At 44.1% G+C, this 19311-nt stretch overlaps 1 protein-coding gene across 3 annotated transcripts in view; it reads left to right on the top strand.

Moving 5' to 3' along the window:
• The window catches only part of camsap2b (calmodulin regulated spectrin-associated protein family, member 2b), a 32963-nt gene extending 15733 nt beyond the window's left edge, over positions 1–17230 (top strand). The window contains exons 5-23 of one of the 3 annotated variants that reach the window (XM_086203520.1): positions 3013–3045; positions 3896–4037; positions 4911–5050; positions 7671–7761; positions 7890–7994; positions 8404–8473; positions 8563–8844; positions 9149–9869; positions 9950–10096; positions 10170–10398; positions 10495–10678; positions 10769–11459; positions 13116–13252; positions 13394–13608; positions 13686–13785; positions 14392–14457; positions 15037–15152; positions 15230–15348; positions 15423–17230. In XM_086203520.1, coding sequence (XP_086059646.1) covers positions 3013–3045; positions 3896–4037; positions 4911–5050; positions 7671–7761; positions 7890–7994; positions 8404–8473; positions 8563–8844; positions 9149–9869; positions 9950–10096; positions 10170–10398; positions 10495–10678; positions 10769–11459; positions 13116–13252; positions 13394–13608; positions 13686–13785; positions 14392–14457; positions 15037–15152; positions 15230–15348; positions 15423–15722 — 3888 coding nt within the window. In that variant the 3' untranslated portion in view covers positions 15723–17230. The remainder of the gene's footprint in view (positions 1–3012; positions 3046–3895; positions 4038–4910; positions 5051–7670; positions 7762–7889; positions 7995–8403; positions 8474–8562; positions 8845–9148; positions 9870–9949; positions 10097–10169; positions 10399–10494; positions 10679–10768; positions 11460–13115; positions 13253–13393; positions 13609–13685; positions 13786–14391; positions 14458–15036; positions 15153–15229; positions 15349–15422) is intronic. The other 2 variants (XM_086203518.1, XM_086203519.1) reach the window with 2 other exon arrangements.
• Positions 17231–19311: the final 2081 nt, after the last annotated feature.

Below are 19311 nucleotides of genomic sequence, written 5' to 3'. Positions count from 1 at the left end.
CAAGACAAATGAAGCTCAATCATCAACAGATCAGGGACCATTATTTTGTAAATATGTTTTCAGATGGTAGACAGACAAGACGAGCAATAAACAAAACAGGAGCAGTTCCTGATGCGGCAGCTAAAATGCACTGGTGCGTTAAATGTATGCTGCGGGAATAAAGGATTGTAGTAAATACTAGCGTAACTCAGCCTTATACACTTCCCATCCACAAACAGTCATTGGGCTACACTAACGAGCGGTCAGCATGTCTCTGTGGGTCTCGGATAAAACACACACACACAGAGTGGAAACACTGTTGGTACACTCAAGTTGAAAGTCAGAATTTCCAAGTTCCTATTTGAAAATTTCGACAGGAATCTCTCCCTCTAAGATCAGACGTCCTTCCTCGGTTACTCTGAGATACTCGAGGAACCCCGAAATCACAATTCCTGCTGCTCCACACATAGACGCGAATGCGTTCTTGTAGGTGCAAAATCCCACCGTGTTATCAGTCGGTATTGCAAAAGGGTTAGGGATCAGCAATCTGTGTTTTTTTTCTTTAACTTCTCCACTCTTCTTCTACTGGAACATGGCCATCTCAGGTGTGACGTCACTCTCACTTCCAACCTCCGAGTTCAGAAGTAAAACGAACACTGCGCATCTTCCTGTCTGGCTCTGGAGAGGATGACAAATAAGGGTATTTCCCAAAAAGTTTGCTGTTATTTTAACTGAAACCTCTTATTACACTTGGACACGAGTGCACGTCTGCGTCCACACACACATACAGACAAGCTGATCTGCACAGTACACAGACCTCGCCTACAAATCAGAGGAACAGATGAGCTCAGTCACAGACCAGCTGCAGAGAAATGTTGGCAGGAGTAACAACCCTGCTTTTGGAACAGACAAAGAAATGGAAGAGGAGGAGGAGGAGGAGCAGAAGAAAAAGTGAGGAGGGATAATCCCAGTCAGGGGGATGCGAGAACTGATGGTGGGAGACACGGAGAGGGACATTGTCAGCTGTAGCTAAAAGAGAGTCCGTGACAGAGAGAGACAGTGTTTTCATCCTGCAGGCCTTGTGGTTATGTAAGAGCCATATGACACAACAAATCAGTCCCTCGGGACAAAAAACGCTCCTCTACCGTCCTCTTCCACTCGCTTAACCGTGACGCTCCAGGCTCACCAGGTCACAGCTCGCCTCGGGCTGCAGTGACGAAAAGGTTGAAAAGTTGAAAAACCGGTGTTATTGCAGTGTGAGCAAAAATATCAACTGTAGAAAATGGGAATGGGTTTATCAAGACAGCTGATAGTCAAGTGAGGTTGATCATCATCAGTCCTCAAACACACACACACAATAGAATGACCTGTTTACGTTCTAGTAGTAAAGCAGCTGCTTCAAACATCCCTGTCAGGGAATCAAATTAACTTTCTTAAATCCCTGCAGGATGTCACGAGACGCTAAATTAGTTAAAGACTCCTTATGTGCAGTGGGACTTTTCTCCTGTTCGCTGTCTGTTTTCGTCACAATATTGAGTCGTTCTATTAGCTCACAAGACACGCGGGGGCTTCAAAATTATACACACATCTTCTCTTTCCACTTCCAAATGTAATGGAGGGAAGATGAGCCGGTCAGCTGCTCTCAGGGCTCCAGCTCTGCTCTGTAACAGGAGTCTATTCACCGAAGGAGAAGGACACACATTCGGAGGAACTAATTTCACACAGACACGCCCACTCATGGACGAACACAAGACTCCTCTCAGTGAGTCTCTTCTATTCTGGGACAGTGTGAAGAATCTTTAACAGTGGTCTTATGACTAAGTGTTCACCATGCTTTGTGTGTGGATACTGTGGGAGTGTTTGTGCTCAGCATAGGTGCTTACATACACAGTAATGGTATTTTGGGAGTTTTCAGGATTTCCATTTAGCAGCTTTAACGTAAGAGTTTATCGACATAAAGGGAGGTATTAGACCATGATAAAGGAACTTAGTAATTAGCTTTGTCCACATACAGGCTTGTTCAAGGTAATAATATAACTATTCAATCTGCCTTTGTCTAAACCGAAGACAGCGTTCCTTAAGCCTTATATAGTATACGTTTGTCACAGTTTGAAATCTGAAACATCTCATTAAAAACATAGAAGTTTATATAAAGAATAGAGAAAAAAAAGAATCAGGAGCTCCATGTGCACTAACATAAACTCCACAATAAAGTTCAGTGGACCAAATATCAAAGGTATTGGTTTTTATTAAGTTTTTATTGTTAACTCTGTTGTCGTCTTTTTTTTTCTTCTTGTTATATGATCCAATTTTAGGGCAACAAAGAGGTCTTGTCAAAAATAACCAAGCTGTTTAAAACTTATTTCATCACAATCTTTGATGCAAAGACGCATCAATTTAACTTTTTCAGTCCTGATACAGAAACCTGGGCTTAGGGTGTGAGCTGGAGCCGCATGCTGATCCAATAGCAATGTTTAACCAATAACACGGTGTTTTATGTGGAAGGCACCAGCATCGAGTTGAGTTATATATTGCTTTCCCACATTTAATGCACATAAATGAAATGAAATAACCTGTGCAGTCAGAGAAGGTCACCTTCGTAGCCCACAGGTCAGCGATAGTCAATACTGACTGATAAAAGTATATGGACGACAAATACTTTGCAGTTCGTGGTGGAGATGAAGTTCACTTCGTGTTTTTACTGCTCCTCACATGTTTAGTAAATACATCTCAAGCATTGTTTGGATGAATTTGTAGTAGAGTTCATATATATTTATATATACGTGCCACAGTATACCATCAGATGAGTCACTACGCTGAAAAATATATCTCATGATTCCCTTGTGATGCAGGTTTAAACATATTATATCATTGAATTGATAGCATTATAGACCCGCTCCTCCTTAGTGGAATGTATAGTTTGTATTCTGTGTGAGTTCTCTATTGTTAGGGGAGAGTTTGTCCCCTGCCGCTGTCAGCCTAACGCCTCTCCTGCTCTCTCCTGCTGTTGTCCAAACATCCTCCACCATCCAGTCTCCTAGCAAATGGTACTGGAGATTAGTACCTGTAAGTCCATCCAGCCTGAAGACCACCAGCAGTCTCTAACCCTAAACCTCTGACCCTTCCACATTCACACTCGTGTTTGTCGTTGCATGTGGCCCTGAGACCCATCGTGCATTTGTTCATACAAAACCACCCGCCAACTCCACCTCACCCTGACCCTTGACCCCACATACTGAGAGATCTGATTGAATGACACTTAGGAGAGAGATAGTAGCATCCAGTCAGAGGACATTTAACCCTGGACTATTGAGACAAAGGAAGCGATTAACCTCCCATCACCTGTTGTAAAATGCAGACTACCCCTGTGGGTTTAGAGGTAAAACAGGAGTTTGGATGCCCTGAAGACATATGGAGTAATGTTTGTTTTTTTACTGCCCAATAGAGACACTGCAGGAGTATCCGCAGGCCGGAAAGATGCTCTGACAGCATATTATTAAACTGTAAATCACATATATTGTCTGCTTCAGCACCACAGTGGAGGTTTTGATGGCGCTCTGTGCCGCTGAATTATACAGCAGATGGATAACGCTGCAAATAATTAATATGAGCCTGTTGTGGCCTCTCGTCTCAGAAAAAAGAAGCACCTCTCAAAAAGAAAAATAGCAAATGAAGAAGTCACTGTAACTCCACATCTAATATGATTATTTGCATGATCAATTTAATCTGCATTATTTCAGTTTAGCCTGCCTGTGCTTGACATTCCCTCAATTAACTTGTGTGTGTGGTTGAGTGTGTGAGTGTGTGTGTGTGTGAGTAAGTGAGAGTGTGAGGGCGCAATCAGAGAGACAGCTGTACACATCCACCCCCGATGACACATATAGGTAATGTCTTTGTGCCGTTGCCATGGTTTCAGGCTCGATACAGAAGGGAGCATGCCCAGCAGAGGAGCGCTCCGTCACTCCCCCTGGTGGAGAACCTGCTGAAGGACGACACGGATGGCTGTGCCCTGACTGCTCTGCTGCACTTCTACTGCCCGCAGGCTGTTAGACTGGAAGGTGGGGTCCTTCCCTCATCACCATGTAACCACATCCACATGTCATTGTTTTACTGTACATTTTCTATTTCAGTCAGCATTTAGAAATGAGCAATAAATGCAAACAAGCTGACTGTAGTGGGTGCTGACTCCTGCTCTCTAACCGTCTCTTGTACATTTAACTTCAAACAATTGCAGTTATTATGAAGTTGTTCTTGTCTTCTTCAGGCGATGAGCCAAACTCTTTATTAGTCTTTAGCAGTACAAGTGACCTTTTTGTTAAAGACATGAATAGAGGACGACGTTAGAGATGATAGCGCAGGAAAGGCTCCGCAAGGCAGCGAGGAATGAGGAGGCGAATGAGGAAAAGCCAGCACACTCATTTCTAAAAATGCCCTGGGTCGGGTTGTGATTGGTCACGAGGTCTCTGTGACGGAGCGCCGTTAGAGGAGTAGCCGGCTGTTATTTCAAAGATAAACAACTCTCGTGTCAGTGCTCTGAGACTCCTGGGAATGAATCTAGTTCACTTACAGCTCATACACATGTGGTCCAGATGGGAAAGCTGTACTTTATTTAGGTCTGCTCGCTGGCGGTTTGATTTAGTCTAAAAATAAAAATACAAAACTCTGAACTCCACATAAATCTGTTGCTGTAACCAGCACATGCAGGGCGCCCCTAGAGCAACGTCAGGGAATAAAAATCCTGATGATTCATCCGGAATGGACGGTTTGAAAACATGTCATAAATTCCTCTAAGGATGTTCAAATCAGAATCTGCTTACGACACAAACATGGGTGGAAAATTTAAGCCGACGTCTGTTCTTTTTTAAACACGCCTTATCTTTTCCTTTCCTTCCTGCTTCGCCTTTGCTACGACCCCTCCCCTAACTGAGCAGATATCTGCCTCAAGGAGACCATGTCCCTGGCCGACAGTCTGTACAACCTCCAGCTGGTTCAGGAGTTCTGCAGGAACAACCTCAACCACTGCTGCCACTTCAGCTTGGAGGACATGCTCTACGCACATGCCTCCATAAAGGTAAGTGCTGCTTTAATCACATGGATTCAGCTGAAGAAACCTTAGACGAGCAGTGTTGTGGTGAATAAGGACAGCAAGGGTGGGAAATGGGCAAAAATGAGTCATGCAAGGAAAAACTGAATAACGACTGTGTGTGTAACGGGTTTGGCTCTTGTTTTGGAGGGGGGGTTGCTATTGTGCGTGTGCATGTATTAGCAGAGACATAAAGATCATTCTTGCAACAGTGAGTATTGCTGCACTGCCAGATGAAATGAATATGACAGTCTGTGTGTGAATTGGTGCATTTCAAGCAGGGAAGCTGCAGGCCAAACACCCCCGCTCTCAGACAGAGGACAGAGAGTCACAGTCCTGAACCCGTCTCTGCCTGCCTCTTTTCTTCGCTCCCTTCTCCTTCGTTCATCAAACAAAACAAAGCAAAAAAAAATCTGCTCACACAGCTCACACATTTGTTTTAAAACTGGCTGAACAACTTGTGAGAGGATCTCTGTACCATCTAGACAGCAGCAGCAGTAGCAGCAAAGCCGTGGTGGGTGAACTGTATGCGGAGAGCGTAAGTAGCGACATTCTTATTCCAGTCACAGTTGACTTGGACTTCTCCCACTACAGAACCACACAGAGGAGGGTTTTCACACTAGTCTCTATTTTGCTCCTTCTCTCCGGCGTTCTCGTTCACTGCATTGGTTCTGGTGTATTTGTATCGACTTGACTGTGCTACAGTAGTAAAAGTACTCTGAGGAAGGGAGGGAAGCTGTTATAAAGAGGCTCCTCATTCACTTCTGACTCAATGCCTGTGTAGGTGGTCATTCATTTAACTGATGACATGAAATGAAATGTTGTTTCTGACATTGAGCTGTACAGAGGAGTAGAAACATCAATATTTTTTCTAACTTGAGACAGATGATTTTTATCAGCCACTTATTGCAGGTATGTTGATGGGAAAGAATAAAGCAACTTCACCGTGGCTAGTGTTATTTTGGTCATTAAAGTTTATAGGCAGTATGTGGAATTTTCTCTTTACTTACCAGGATATTTCCTCCTATGCTCCTGCCTGTGAGTCCAAGTGTGCGTGAGCCTCAACTGAACACATGGAGCGGTTAGAGATGCAGTGTTTGGCTGCTGATCATTTAGCACATCCTGAATGACATTACCATGACATGATGACCATTTCAAATTCAAACATTTTTTGACATTTTATTTAATCATAAACAACAGATGAGCAAACTAGGGGACGCTTATAGAGAAATAGATATCTGCCATCTGGCCGATGATGATATATTAAAAAATGACCTATATCTGCAAATACTGATGACGTGCCAATGTTATTCGTCCAGTGGAGAGATTATTGTGAGTTACTGCAGGTACACAGTCGCAGTTAATGCATTTTCAAAAGTTAAACTCTTGATTTTCACTCATCTTCTGAGTCAGCAACAGTGATCCATGAGTTACTATGTGGGAATATCAAACATAACAGATTTATTTTGAAAGACTGTGTTTTAGTAACTGTGTGTGTTTAATCAAATTGCACTGTTAGCCTGTACAGACTCATGATACCAGTTTGTACACAATAATCACAGTAGGACTTTTTCACCAAATTGTGCAGCACTAGTTAAAAAAAAACCTTGCTATAATGAGCAGCTGTAGCTTGAACCTCATAGCTTGAGATAGTAGCAGTATAGTTGCAGAGGTTTTGCCAGTAACTTCAACCATCCATCCATCCATTTTCTTCAGCTTATCCTGTTGAGGGTCGCGGGGGGGGGGGTGGAGCCTCTCCCAGCAGCTTTCAGGCGAGAGGCTGGGTTCACCCTGGACAGGTCACCAGTCCATCACAGGACCAACACATAGAGACAGACAACCATTCACACTCACAGTCACACCTACGGTCAATTTAGAGTATCAATCAGCCTCGTCCCCTCTTGATGTCTTTGGACTGTGGGAGGAATCTGGAGTACCAGAGAGAACCCACACAGGAACAGGGAGAACATGGAGACTCACACAGAAAGATCCTGTGATGGAGCCGGGGCTCAAACCCAGATCCTTCTTGCAGTGAGACGACAGTGCTGACCACTGCACCACTGTACCGCCATTTACTTCATTCTTTATGATATTATTGATAATATCAGCAAATACAGTGTATATTAATATGTATTTTTTTTTAGCCACAATATCATCATTGGCCCCAAAAAATACAGTATCAGATGATATTTCTCCATGAAATCATCTGTTAAGGCCTGCAGATTCTTTCCTCTCTGACTGCTCTCCTCTGTGCATGTGTGCCATGTTTAAACTGAACTCCAGATGGTGTTTTTTGGCTGCTTTTAAGAGGCGCATGTATGGGATTAACATTAAACAAGGCTAACAATGAAACATGTACATTACACACACACACTCACACACACACACACTCACACACACACACACCTCATCCAGTTTCCTAGCAACACAGGCCATGACCTCGCTGATCTGTCAAAAAGGCTAGATGATACTGGAAGACATGTTGCATTTTAAGAAAAGCAACAGGGGAGGAGAGGGAGCATGGCAATTTCATTGACATATAACAGCACATATAACTGTGACATCCATGTGTTTGTGTGTGTGTGTGTGTGTGTGTGTGTTGTTGCAGAGTAACTACCTGGTGTTTATGGCTGAGCTTTTCTGGTGGTTTGAAGTGGTTAAACCCTCGTTTGTACAGCCCCGAGTCTTTGACCCGAATGGTACAGTACAATCTCACACTAATATCAGCATGCTTCTTCTGTGGTTCCACGATGACAATCATTTAAATGTACCATAATCATCATTTTTTAATAATAAGACTCAAGATTGTGTCTCGCTCCCCCTGCAGTTAGTGATCCTGTAACATCCTGCAGAAATATGGCTCCTGTGACCAGCCCAGTCAAACAGAGCTATGCAGACAGACCTCAGAGTCCAAACAGCATCCCTGCTGAAGGTAAACATCATTTAACGTCTTTAGTCATCAAGAAGGCTTCGGGTTGTTTTTTTCTCGCATGCAGAATGCCAACACAGCTCACTTTTACACATCTTTTACAGAATATTGTCCACTGTCTTAAATTTAAACTTACAAAGCTTTTGTTTTTTGTGACTAAAAGAAAGTACCTGAAGAAAACAGAAGGTTTTTTGTGTTGATTCATGGGTCCCTCTAGTGGCTGAAAGCTACACTGCAGCTTCTATGAAGTCATGTTGCTGTTTACATGTATTATTGAATTTTTATTCACTGCCAACTCAGGGGTATAAATTATGAGTGGAATATTTTGGTTATTATCTGGAGGTAATAGCCAGGTGTTTCTGTTGTGAAGTTGAATATTTCAGCACTGCTCTTCATGTTGTCTCTGAAACAGGTGTCATGAAGAGATCTACCTCCATGACCTATGTGGATGGTTGTGTTGGGACATGGCCCAAGGAGAAATGGTGTGTATTTGATATTCTTGCCCTACAAGACCAGGCTTATCTGAAGTGTTCTGTTGCTTCCGTCTAACAGCAGATTTCCTTCCCTTCAGCTCCTCCTCTTCCCGGGGAATCTCCTTTGAGATTCCCCTGGATGACCCGACCGTGCCGCCATGTGATGCACCCTCACTCCGCGGCATGACCCGCTCTGCAAGCAGTGACGGCCTGGGGTTCAAAGTTCACTATGCATCTCGAGGTGGCATGAAGCGCAACCTCTCTCTAATGCCTGTTAATGTAAATGGCCAGAGTAGACACATACCAGAGGAGGATGAAGACTTCGTTCCCCACAAATCCCTGGGGAGGAACAATACTTTTTCCGTCAAAAACCAAAGCAGGTATACAGGACTGTTACCATTTTTACCAAAAAATTTGTGATTGTTTTTTTAGGAGCCTCTGGGTAGTTACATTATTTGAATGTTGAGATGACGGGGGTCCGAACCTGGTTATAAAGCAGCTACTTTTCACTGCCACTGTGTTGTCTCTCAGTATTCCTCTTCTTATGTGAGGAGCTAGTTCAGCTAACTGTACACCTTAAAAATTCAAACTGACCAAGAGGTCTCAACCATTCTATAAGACCCCTGAAAAGCAGAGGAATAGTAAAGCTGACTGTCATTTAAATACACCGTCGACTGCTCCTAGGTACAATGGAGTCCTCCCTGACAGCAGTCACAAGCCAAACAATCACCATGGTAACCACAGCGGCCACATCAGCCCCTCCACTCCTCCGAGCATCGAAGAGGCCCTGAAGATTATCCACGACACAGAGAGGCCTCACGCTAGCCTGGGTATGGGAGGTGGGGACAATGGCTTCTTTCTCCACGGTGCAGAGCCTTCACAACCTTCAGGGGCCCCAGGTCAAGGAGATGACCCAATTTCAGCAAAGGCCCGACTGAATGACCACGACCCCAACTCTGTTTCAACCGATGAAGTGGACACGGGCATCCATGTGAGGACAGAGGACATCCAAAGCCTGGATGAAGACTCCTCCTCTCTGAGAGACTATTCAGATATAGACCCAGACTGTGAGGGCGTGACCCGGTCGTGCCCTCTTCCTAACAGGCCAGAGAGGGAGAGAAACTGTGAGGGAAGGCCTAAAGGGGTCGGGGACTCTAACCCTGAGAGGAGTGACGGAGTGGACAGGAGCAGCCCCTACACAAGTACAGCCCCCTCACTGCCCAGATCCCACACGGTCAGCCCTGTCTCATCTTCTGGTGGGTCTGCAGGAGGTCTGGTGCGGATGACCAGCTTTGCAGAGCAGAAGTTCAGGAAGCTTGAGGGAAGGAGCAGCGGAGGAACAACACCAGAGAGCTCAGATCTCAACCTGCCATATACACAGCCGCCAAAACCCATTTCATCTCAGGTTTGTCCCTCACACTGGGCGTCTGACAAACATCCTCGTTCTAAAACTGACATCACAAATGAATGTAATCTTCTCTCTAGATCTCCACGCCCCCTTTGCCAATCACCTCTCCGTCTTCCTTAACACCGTCACCTCGAGACCCCTCCCATCTGATAGCTTCAGAGATGATCCAGCTGAGGATGAAGCTGGAAGAGAAACGCAGAGCCATTGAAGCCCAGAAGAAGAAGGTAAGTAAATACAGAAAATGTAAACCTGTTTTTAGAATCTTCTCAGGTGGAATTCATTGGATTCTCTTCTCAGGTGGAAGAAGCATTCACTCGTCATCGTCAAAAAATGGGCAGAACAGCATTTCTGAATGTAGTGAAAAGAAAAGGCGTCATCGCCCCGTTCAGTTCCAGCTCGGGTGGAGCAGAAACGCCTTCCAGAGCTCCACTCACTTCCTCAAAGGACGCTGGCCAGGGTAGCATGGAGCGGGCTGAGAGATGCAAGCCTGATGGAGCAGCTCCCAAATCTCCCTGTGAAGATGGAGGTGGGAAACTACAAATCACCAAATATTTGTGTGATTTAATTTGACAGTGAACGTTGAATGTGGATAGAAACCCGCTAATTTAATGTGGTGATACAGGTGTGACTCCGGGTGAAATTGACCTGGCAGAATACACTCGCTCGATTGAGAGGCTGAACACGTCACTGGGGTTCCTTCAGACTGAGATGCAGCGTTTGTCCCAGCAGCAGGAGAAGATCATGGCCATGAGAGACCACCAGCAACAAGCCTGGGTCATTCCTCCCCCTGCCCCATCTCCACACAGGTAGCATTTACAGGAAGACATTAATGGAGTCAAGGGGAATGTTATTCACTATTATCCTGTTTAGATATTTTTGTCTTCTCCTCCTCTCAGGCAGCTCCGTGAGTTACGGAGCAGCAGTGTCACAGGTCGGGGATCGGGCCAAGGATCAGTGGGGTCCTTGTCTCCCATTTTGTCCTCTTCAGGCTCTCCCCGTCCTACCAATCGTTCTTCGTCTGGCATCAAGCGTCGGCCAGCCTCCTTCCATGCAAGGACACCTCGGACTCCTCGGCCCAACGAGCTGAAGGTCACACCCTTCAGCCGAATGCTCAACACCCCCACCTCGGTGGACAGCCTACCAAGACTGAGGCGTTTTACTATGAGCCAAAATCAGGTCAGCTCTTTTGCCTATTTGGGGCATGATGAGGGGGGCAGCAAGAACCAGGACTCCAAGGGCAGCATAGAAAACACTAAGGACAAAGATGAGTTGGAGGCAAAGAGGAGTGCTGGCACTCCTACTGAAGAAGCAGCCAAAGCGAAGAAAGATGGAGGGAGGGAGGCGGAGAAGGGTCAGCTGAAGGATGAAGACCAACAGTCGAGGACATCAGAGGTGTTGCGTCAGCCAGTGTCAGAGATCCAAGGTTCTGCAGGTAGCCGAGCCCCCCGGGAGGGCAGAGAGCTGGTGGAGGTGACTCTGTCTGGGCTGAAGCCTCCAGAGAGCCAGAATCAGGAGGTGAGCGGAGAGGGAGAAACTGGAGGAGACACTTGTGGAGACCAGAAGATGTGCTGCGGATTCTTCTTCAAGGTTGGTTGGAGCTGTGGAACTCTACACTCACGCAGACACATTATTTACCTTTCTAGCGTCAAGAGTGATCTTAATTGTGGTAATGAAGTGAATTCTCAGACTGGACAAACAGACTTGTATGTAGTTTAAGCCTTAAAACAAAAACAAAAAAAATGCACTTGAGCCTCTGTGTTGTTACCAACACCACACAGGCTGTTCCTCAACCCCCCAGGGAAGGTGATGGAACTCAGAAGAGGAAACACAAAGCTTATTGACGAGAATTCTAATATTCTGATGAATGTTCCTGACCAGAGCTGTGGAACTGATGAATGAATGATAAAGAAGCTAACTGAAATCGACATTACTCTTACAGTTGGAGTGAGTAATTTGCATCAGAGCCGATAAGTGGAAAGGATAAACGAGTTCAAAAGCCAGCCCACGTTGAGGGAGGGAGCTGAATTAGCTACGACATCGTTCTGTGGAACCATCTGCTAACCTGAACCTTGAAAGCCTGCCAGCATCATAGTATTCATGTGTCTTTATTGATCCCAAACGGATTGTATCAGACATTTGTAATTGTAATTGTAATGCAAAGTAAGTCAATCGATTATGCAGCTGTGTGTAACAGGACAAAATGCTTGCTAAGTAAAAGGGATGATTCGTGAGCACCTGAAAAAGCTGAAAAAGAGTGCTGGTGCCATGTCTTTGCTTTTACTAGCATGGCAGAAGTGATTCATTACAACAGCTCTACTATGCTCACTTGAGTTACATTACATAACTAACAAGCCCTCTAAAACTCTAAACCCATCAATTGTGAGTAAGGGACCAGGGTTTCAATCTCACTCTCATACTTCCAGTTACTCATCAAAGCTTCCGACAAGCCGACTGGATTCACACTGCAGGTCATGCTAAGGAAGTTAGCATTTACTTGTTTCTTTTTTAATCATTTATGTATTTTATTATTATCAGGCTTTGGCAGATACAAGCTTAAGGAATAACATTCATAAAGCCAATCACTGATCTGCAGCTACTCAGGCGTATGAATTCAAACTGAGAAGTGTTTCACCTTCTGGCAATATGCTTCGACCTGTTGGTTTTTATTGTGGAATGTGACGCTCCGGCACGCTCAGGTCTCCCACAAATTATATCTTTAATTCCAAATTTCCCTTCCTGGTCATGCTCACCCCTAGACACCTATTAGGCCACTCCACACAGTCTGGAGACAAAAAAAACTATAATCCCATCTGATATGCACCGGTCATTGACTGCTCATTAGTAATATCGTCTGTAGCTCTAGGGTTCTTGCATGCAGGAGGCAGCAACAGGAAGAATCTCCTACTGTGTGAGTTTGGCACAACGTTAGCACTGACGTGTCTGTTGAGCCGTGAACTGATCAGAGACAATACTTGAGTCAATCCAGGCCAAGAAACCAGCTCATGGTAGATCAGTACATTATGATCCTAGAGAGATACAAAAGCTTTTTGTTTACACAAGGCAATTGATTAAAGGGACGGTTTCTAATTTGTACATCAATTCAGTTTCTTTATGAGGGAGAAGCGCTCATATAACTACCAAGATTAAACATCAGTTCTATGTCTGAGGGAGCCATGACAATAAATATCTTTTATGACGATGTTTAATTGTGTTTTTATGTTGTCCGCACCCGTCAAATACCAGGATGATGCAAAAGCAGAGGAGGATATGGCGGCAAAGAAAGCTGCCCTGCTGGAGAAGAGGCTGAGGAGGGAGAGGGAGGCTCAGGAGAAGAAGCAGCAGCAGGAGCAGGATCAGGAGCAAAAGAAGGAAGCAGCACGGTTCGTCTATAAGTTTTAATTGTTTTTCTTAGAAACTGTTCCCGTGCGTAGAGCACCTCTAGCGTAGGTGTTGGGTCGAAGAAGTAACGGGTTAAACCACACTTGAATGCTCACGCTTCTCTGTATCTCCTCCTCCTTCAGGTTGAAAGCAGAGGAGGAGCAGCAGAAGAAGGACGACGAGAAGGCGAGGAGAGACTACATCAAGAACGAGTATTTGAGGAGGAAGCAGCTCAAGCTGATGGAGGACATGGATGAAGTCATCAAGCCCCGATGTGGAAGTCTCAAGAAGAAGCCGCGCCCCAAGTCCATCCACAGGGACGTCATGGACTCGTCGACTCCCTCTGTGAGATCGACAGGTGGGTGACGCACAAACCTCGCGCACACGACCGTAAGAGTGGCTGAGCCATGCTTGTTGTGTGTTGTTGTGTTGCAGGGGTCCGTCCTCGAGGCTTTTCTGTGTCTAGTGTTTCTTTGGCCTCACTAAATCTGGCTGATAATGACAGCAACCATCCAGACAGCAAGAAGACCAGTCGGTAAGACCCTCTCACTTTAGTCTCACTTTAGATGTCTTTCAGAAGCTGCCCTGGATTCACAGATCACACAAAAGCTGGAACATGTACATAAGCCCGTTAACTTACGCCATATTTTTAAGATGAAAGGTCACATTTATCATCATCACATTTATCAACAGTGAGTGGCACATTGTGAACTCTGTTCTGTTGATCAAATCCAGTAACTTCGCAGGAGCTTTGGGTAATACACTTACTGTCAATCATTTTTAGAGCCAGACAAGCAGATAGACGGTATACTAGCGTTCACTTCTGCTCAGCTAACTGGCAGTCAGCCGCCCGCTGGGGTCTGGAGCTCACGGATGGATCCAGAGAGGAGAGACGAGTGTCTGTCAGCTTGTCTGGCTCTAAAAGTGATGGATAGCAGGCAGAGTCGCCCAACTTCCTTTAACTATTAGGTTCTTAAAGCAGTGTGTGTGTGTGTGTGTTTCTGTCCAACGGTCCACACCCATATATGAAAATAATGGGAAGTTAAGATGATGAGAATGTTTTCTCTTATTAAACCTTCATGAGGTGTAATACTGGACATCTTTCTGTCTCCCTCTCCTCTACGTTGCATGCTTCCCTCAGAGGCAATAAAGTAGCTTCCTCTCATGTTCCGTTCTTTCTAAACTCTCCCAAAGAAAGAAAGGGAAGGTTAGTAAATGCCTCCGACGGTAGCAGCTGTCCCAGCAGGTTCACGCTACTGTAGCTGTTGCTGAGTAAAAGGCTCCGTAGCTCCATCTGATCATCATTCTAGATATCTTTCAACACATGAAAGTAGACGGATGAAAGCAGTTCAGCAGACTCCATCGTTGTAGTTCTTGGCTTCTGCAGTATTGTTCAGTGAAGCTGTGTGACTTTCTGCCTCCTGCTCTCTCTCGTCTTCGCTGTCTTCTGCTCTCTGTGGATGTTGTTTGCTAACTCCTCTCTGCTGGCTGCTCTGTGATGTCTCCTCTACTAACAGTAGCCATAAAGACAAAGTTTTGCTTTGCTTGGCTGAACATGCCTCTCCGTCCCTCGCTGCACCGCTTCGTGGGAGTGTGTCACATTAGACAACAGGCAGGGTTTGGAGAACTATGTCGTAGTGTCTGACCTGCTTTTCCCTCATTTGTGTGTGTGTGTGTATGTGTGTGCATGTCTGTGTATGCATCTTGTACACACTCGTGTCCATCTATGGATTTATTGTGTGTTTTTTTGTCATGTTTGTACCATTTGTTGGCAAATCATCTCAAGGCCCGACTCTGCAGAAGGTTTTTCTTCTTGCCCCTCCGCCGGAAGTCGCAATGGCGAGAAGGACTGGGAGAACGACTCCACCACCTCCTCCACCCCATCCAACACTGAGTACACAGGTATTAGTGGCTCTGTTGACACACACAGCTACTGGAATGTTATAATCTCATAATGGTGCTGCACTTCATTCCTGCAGGACCCAAACTGTACAAGGAGCCCAGTGCCAAGTCAAACAAGCACATCATCCAGAATGCTCTGGCTCACTGCTGTCTGGCTGGCAAGGTCAACGAAGGGCAGAAGAACAAGATACTTGATGTATGTTCTACTATACTGTGAATATGTCCTCCTGTGTTAACAAACACTTGAGTTATAACTATTCTTTTCTGCAGGAAATGGAGAAATCTGAAGCCAATAACTTCCTTGTGTTGTTCCGTGACGCCGGCTGCCAGTTCAGGTCGGTGTACGCCTACTGCCCTGAGACAGAGGAGATCACCAGGTTGGCCGGCATCGGGCCAAAGAGCATAACTGCAAAGATGATTGAGGGCCTCTATAAATACAATTCAGATAGGAAGCAGTTCAGCCAGATCCCAGCCAAAACCATGTCTGCTAGCGTGGACGCCATCACCATCGCCAGCCATCTGTGGCAGACCAAGAAGCAGGGGACGCCCAAGAAACTGCACACCAAGTAGTGGTAGAAGCCCGGGCACCATTTTAACGTGCGTTTATGGAACTGATTCTTTTGGATTTTCCTTATTCATTCAAGGTTCCCACTGTTAAAAATCACAACTGGAATGTAGAACACAAACAGGCCTCACAGACGTTGAGCTGTGACACTTAAATGAACACAAGTGTGTACCTGACAGCATGTGTATCAATCTTCTCGTGTGCCAAAAAAACCCCCCCCAGAAAATAGAAGGCGGGCCGATGCCTTACCTAGTTGAACCACTGAAGCACTGAATGTCACGCCTCAGAGGGAGGCCGTTTGGTTTCTCTAAGTTGATCATGTGTGGCCTTATGCTTGTTTCGTGTCATCAGGATGCACCGTGAGTTACCGTGTCATTTTGTCAGCGCCTGTCAGAAAAAGAAAAAAAAGTGTTGTGATGCAGGAGAGGTCGTGTGTACCCGCAATGATATGATGATGAGGTCATCCAACGGGTGACCTGGCAGCGTTTTTTGATGAGTTTTGCTGCTACACAGGCACGTTTTTTCTATACGTGAGTGAAAACAGTTGCGATTTGTGTATGTGTGTGTCGTAAAAGTGCCAAGAAGAGTGAGGAAAATGCCTCGTTTGTTGCATTTACTTTCCACAAGTGTGATACCATCAAACTGTCCTGGAAAGCATCTGCAATGGACTCGTAATTTATTTCATTTTGATAATGCTTTGAAGATATTTTAAGAGTGTCTTAGATTTTATTCAAAGACACGTAATATTACTAAATAAGTTAAATTTGTTTGTATATAATGCCAGTTCAAAATGAACAAGTCAGCTTGTGGTAGCTTTTGAGTAGCTTTTATGTTTTATCATGGGGGGTGTTGTCATTTTGGGGCCTTTTTATTGTGCAAAAATGCAAAAAGTGTGATCACTCGTCACTGATAAGACTACCGTCAGTCCTAGGGTTGACCAGAATCCCTCACCAGTGTCATCAGTCTGTGCAATCTAAGAGTAATTTTAAAATCGTCACCATGTTGCATTTAAAACTAACAAATACTCAAAATGTCACTTTAATGTGCATATTTGTCCATTAGATCTTAACTACCCTCAAAGTAGTCCACAATTGTAAATAAATGTTCGACTGTAATCGCACTTGAAGACCGTCCAACGTCGTCAAATCAAAGATGTTCCGACTTTACTTTACTGTTACATTTCTATTATGTGTTCCTCAAGTATGTGTTGACACTGTACAGATATATTTTGGCATATAGAAATATTTTTTGTAACAACATTTACCTGGTGGAGGTGTGTACTGATGAAGTTGATGGAAGTGTGTGGAAAGTATGAAATCTTGGTCGGGCTCGATTGTGGTGAAGTATGAAAATACAGTGAGATTATTGACAAAATCATGGTATTTTTTTTTTCAACTATTTGTTTTCATTTTATGAAATACGCTCAACAATTCATGGATTTTTGTTGTGTTTTTCTATTCCTTTGAGCTTTATTAAAATGCCGGCTATCAACAGTATTGGTTGTGTCTCATTCTGATATTGTGGTTGGTTTATTCTCTTGAATCCTGTTATTATCGTTGCTCAGAGCAACGATAATAACAAAGGTAAGCGCCTTACTCTCCTTTGATAACCACTGCTATCGTCATCTTTTTTTTTCACTTGTACTCTGCAGTGCCAAATAATGAATCGTTATATTTGAATGTGTTTGACGGATGAGCCGCCCAAAGCCATCCCCAAATTTAAGCAGTAGTACATTTTGTCGTGTAAGTGCTCACAAATAAGTGTTTTGAGTTCACAAAAATGTTTTTTGGGTTTTTTTTGTTGTTGTCACTCCTGCATTACTTCTTTGTGACCCTGGGCTGCAGAAAGAGCCAGCCATGTGTGTTTAGTTTGAGGCTAACGATGACAGACGGCTTACAACAGCAAAACTGTCCACGAATGTCCCAAGCTCATTTTCTAATATCAACATTTTCATCTTATTTTATATTGTTTGAGCTATATAAAAAAAAAAAAATTCACACTTCAGTTGCTAGATACACATTTTGAATGAAGTATTATTTAAAGATTGTCACGTCTGCACTAAATATCTGAAAATCTGCTGGCCCACAAACATTTCTTCATTGTTAAATGTGAGTATACAATTATTGATTGTTCCATAATTCTTGAAGTTTGGATAAATATTGTCCATGTTTACCTTCTAGATGGCGGCACAGCTTGCATGGTTGAAGTGTCTTGTTTGCTAGCATCTCTTAGCATAGCACACAGCCAAAGCAAATATGAGCTCTTGATCAAATCAGGTCTGATGCGCTGCTATTAACTGTCAATGATCTCCGGCGTCCAACCTGTTGTGCCTTTCACGGCTCACAAAGGGGCCACAATCCAGCCTTTGGGAAACATTGTTTGAGACCTCAGGCTGTTTAAAAGTACAATTCACCAGAAACTCCAAATCCATTCATTATCTACTCACCCTCACGTCGACTGAATATCCGGTTAATTTTTTTTTTCACCCAAAAAATACTGCTGCTGTTTTGCAGGAAAATGTACGGCTGCTGAAGTGAGTAGTGACCAATTTTAATAATGCAATAAATATATACAATTCAACCAAATACTGCCTCCACGGAGCTCATTTAAAGCAATCCAAGTATCCTGAGGCGTCAGCAGGCCAAATAATTTTGAAAAATTTCAGAGGCCACGTTTTAAATTGAGGTTGGGAGCTGCAGGCAACTGTGAACAGTTTTTAAAACAACTTGGCATATCAAAGCTATGAAATACTACACACACACACACACACATGCAAAAACCTGGTGAGTCAGTAAAAAGGATGGGAAAAAGTATCTTGTCGGTTCAACGTTTAGCCTCTCTCTTGAGAGAAAGAATGAGAAAATAAACAGTAATAATGAGAGAAGAACAAACCAGTGTTTTCTAGCCTTTGTGGCTTGTTGCTGCCGTCACTTTTGTTTTTGTTTAAACCATCATTTTTCAAAAACGGTTTATTTGTAACACGAGTGAAAAATAAATCAATATTGTCACTCGGATGTGCTTTTTCTGTTGTTCCATTCGAAAAAACACGTCAATGATAATACAAAGGTATGGAGATCTGTTGTCTCCTCATAAATGAATGCGTACCTGTGAAGGTTTATTTGGTGTGTGTTTGTGTTGATGGTCTTTAGGGTGATGAGTGTTTTCACTACAGTCACCACCAGGCCTGACTGCTGCTCTCTCACACCCCACTGTCAACCATCTGCCTACATATCATGTGGGCTTTTGGCCTCATATTTCATAATTCAATAGAAAACAAATCATGATTCGGTATGTTTGTCCTTCATCTTGATATGTTCGATGGATGGATGGAATATCAGAATTGTGGGCTTTTACTGTCGTCATTCATAAATCATGTCAGAATGATGGGCCGATCCAGATTAGATTCCAGGACTTCAACCATGAATCTGGCAGATTCAATCTGCCAATGCACAAATTCAGTTCTAATCCATCCATCCAGCCCTCCATTTTCTACTTCTTATCCTGTTGAGGGTCATGGGGTGGGGGGCTGAAGCCTTTCCCAGCAGCCTTTTAGCAATTGGTGGGGTTCACCCTGGACAGGTCACCAGTCCATCA

Source organism: Aulostomus chinensis, chromosome 5 (genome assembly GCF_037954235.1).
Source record: "Aulostomus chinensis isolate RoL2024-O1b breed Wild chromosome 5, RoL_Achi_v1.0, whole genome shotgun sequence".
NCBI lineage: Eukaryota > Metazoa > Chordata > Actinopteri > Syngnathiformes > Aulostomidae > Aulostomus > Aulostomus chinensis.
This window is presented reverse-complemented; position numbering and strand designations above follow the sequence as displayed.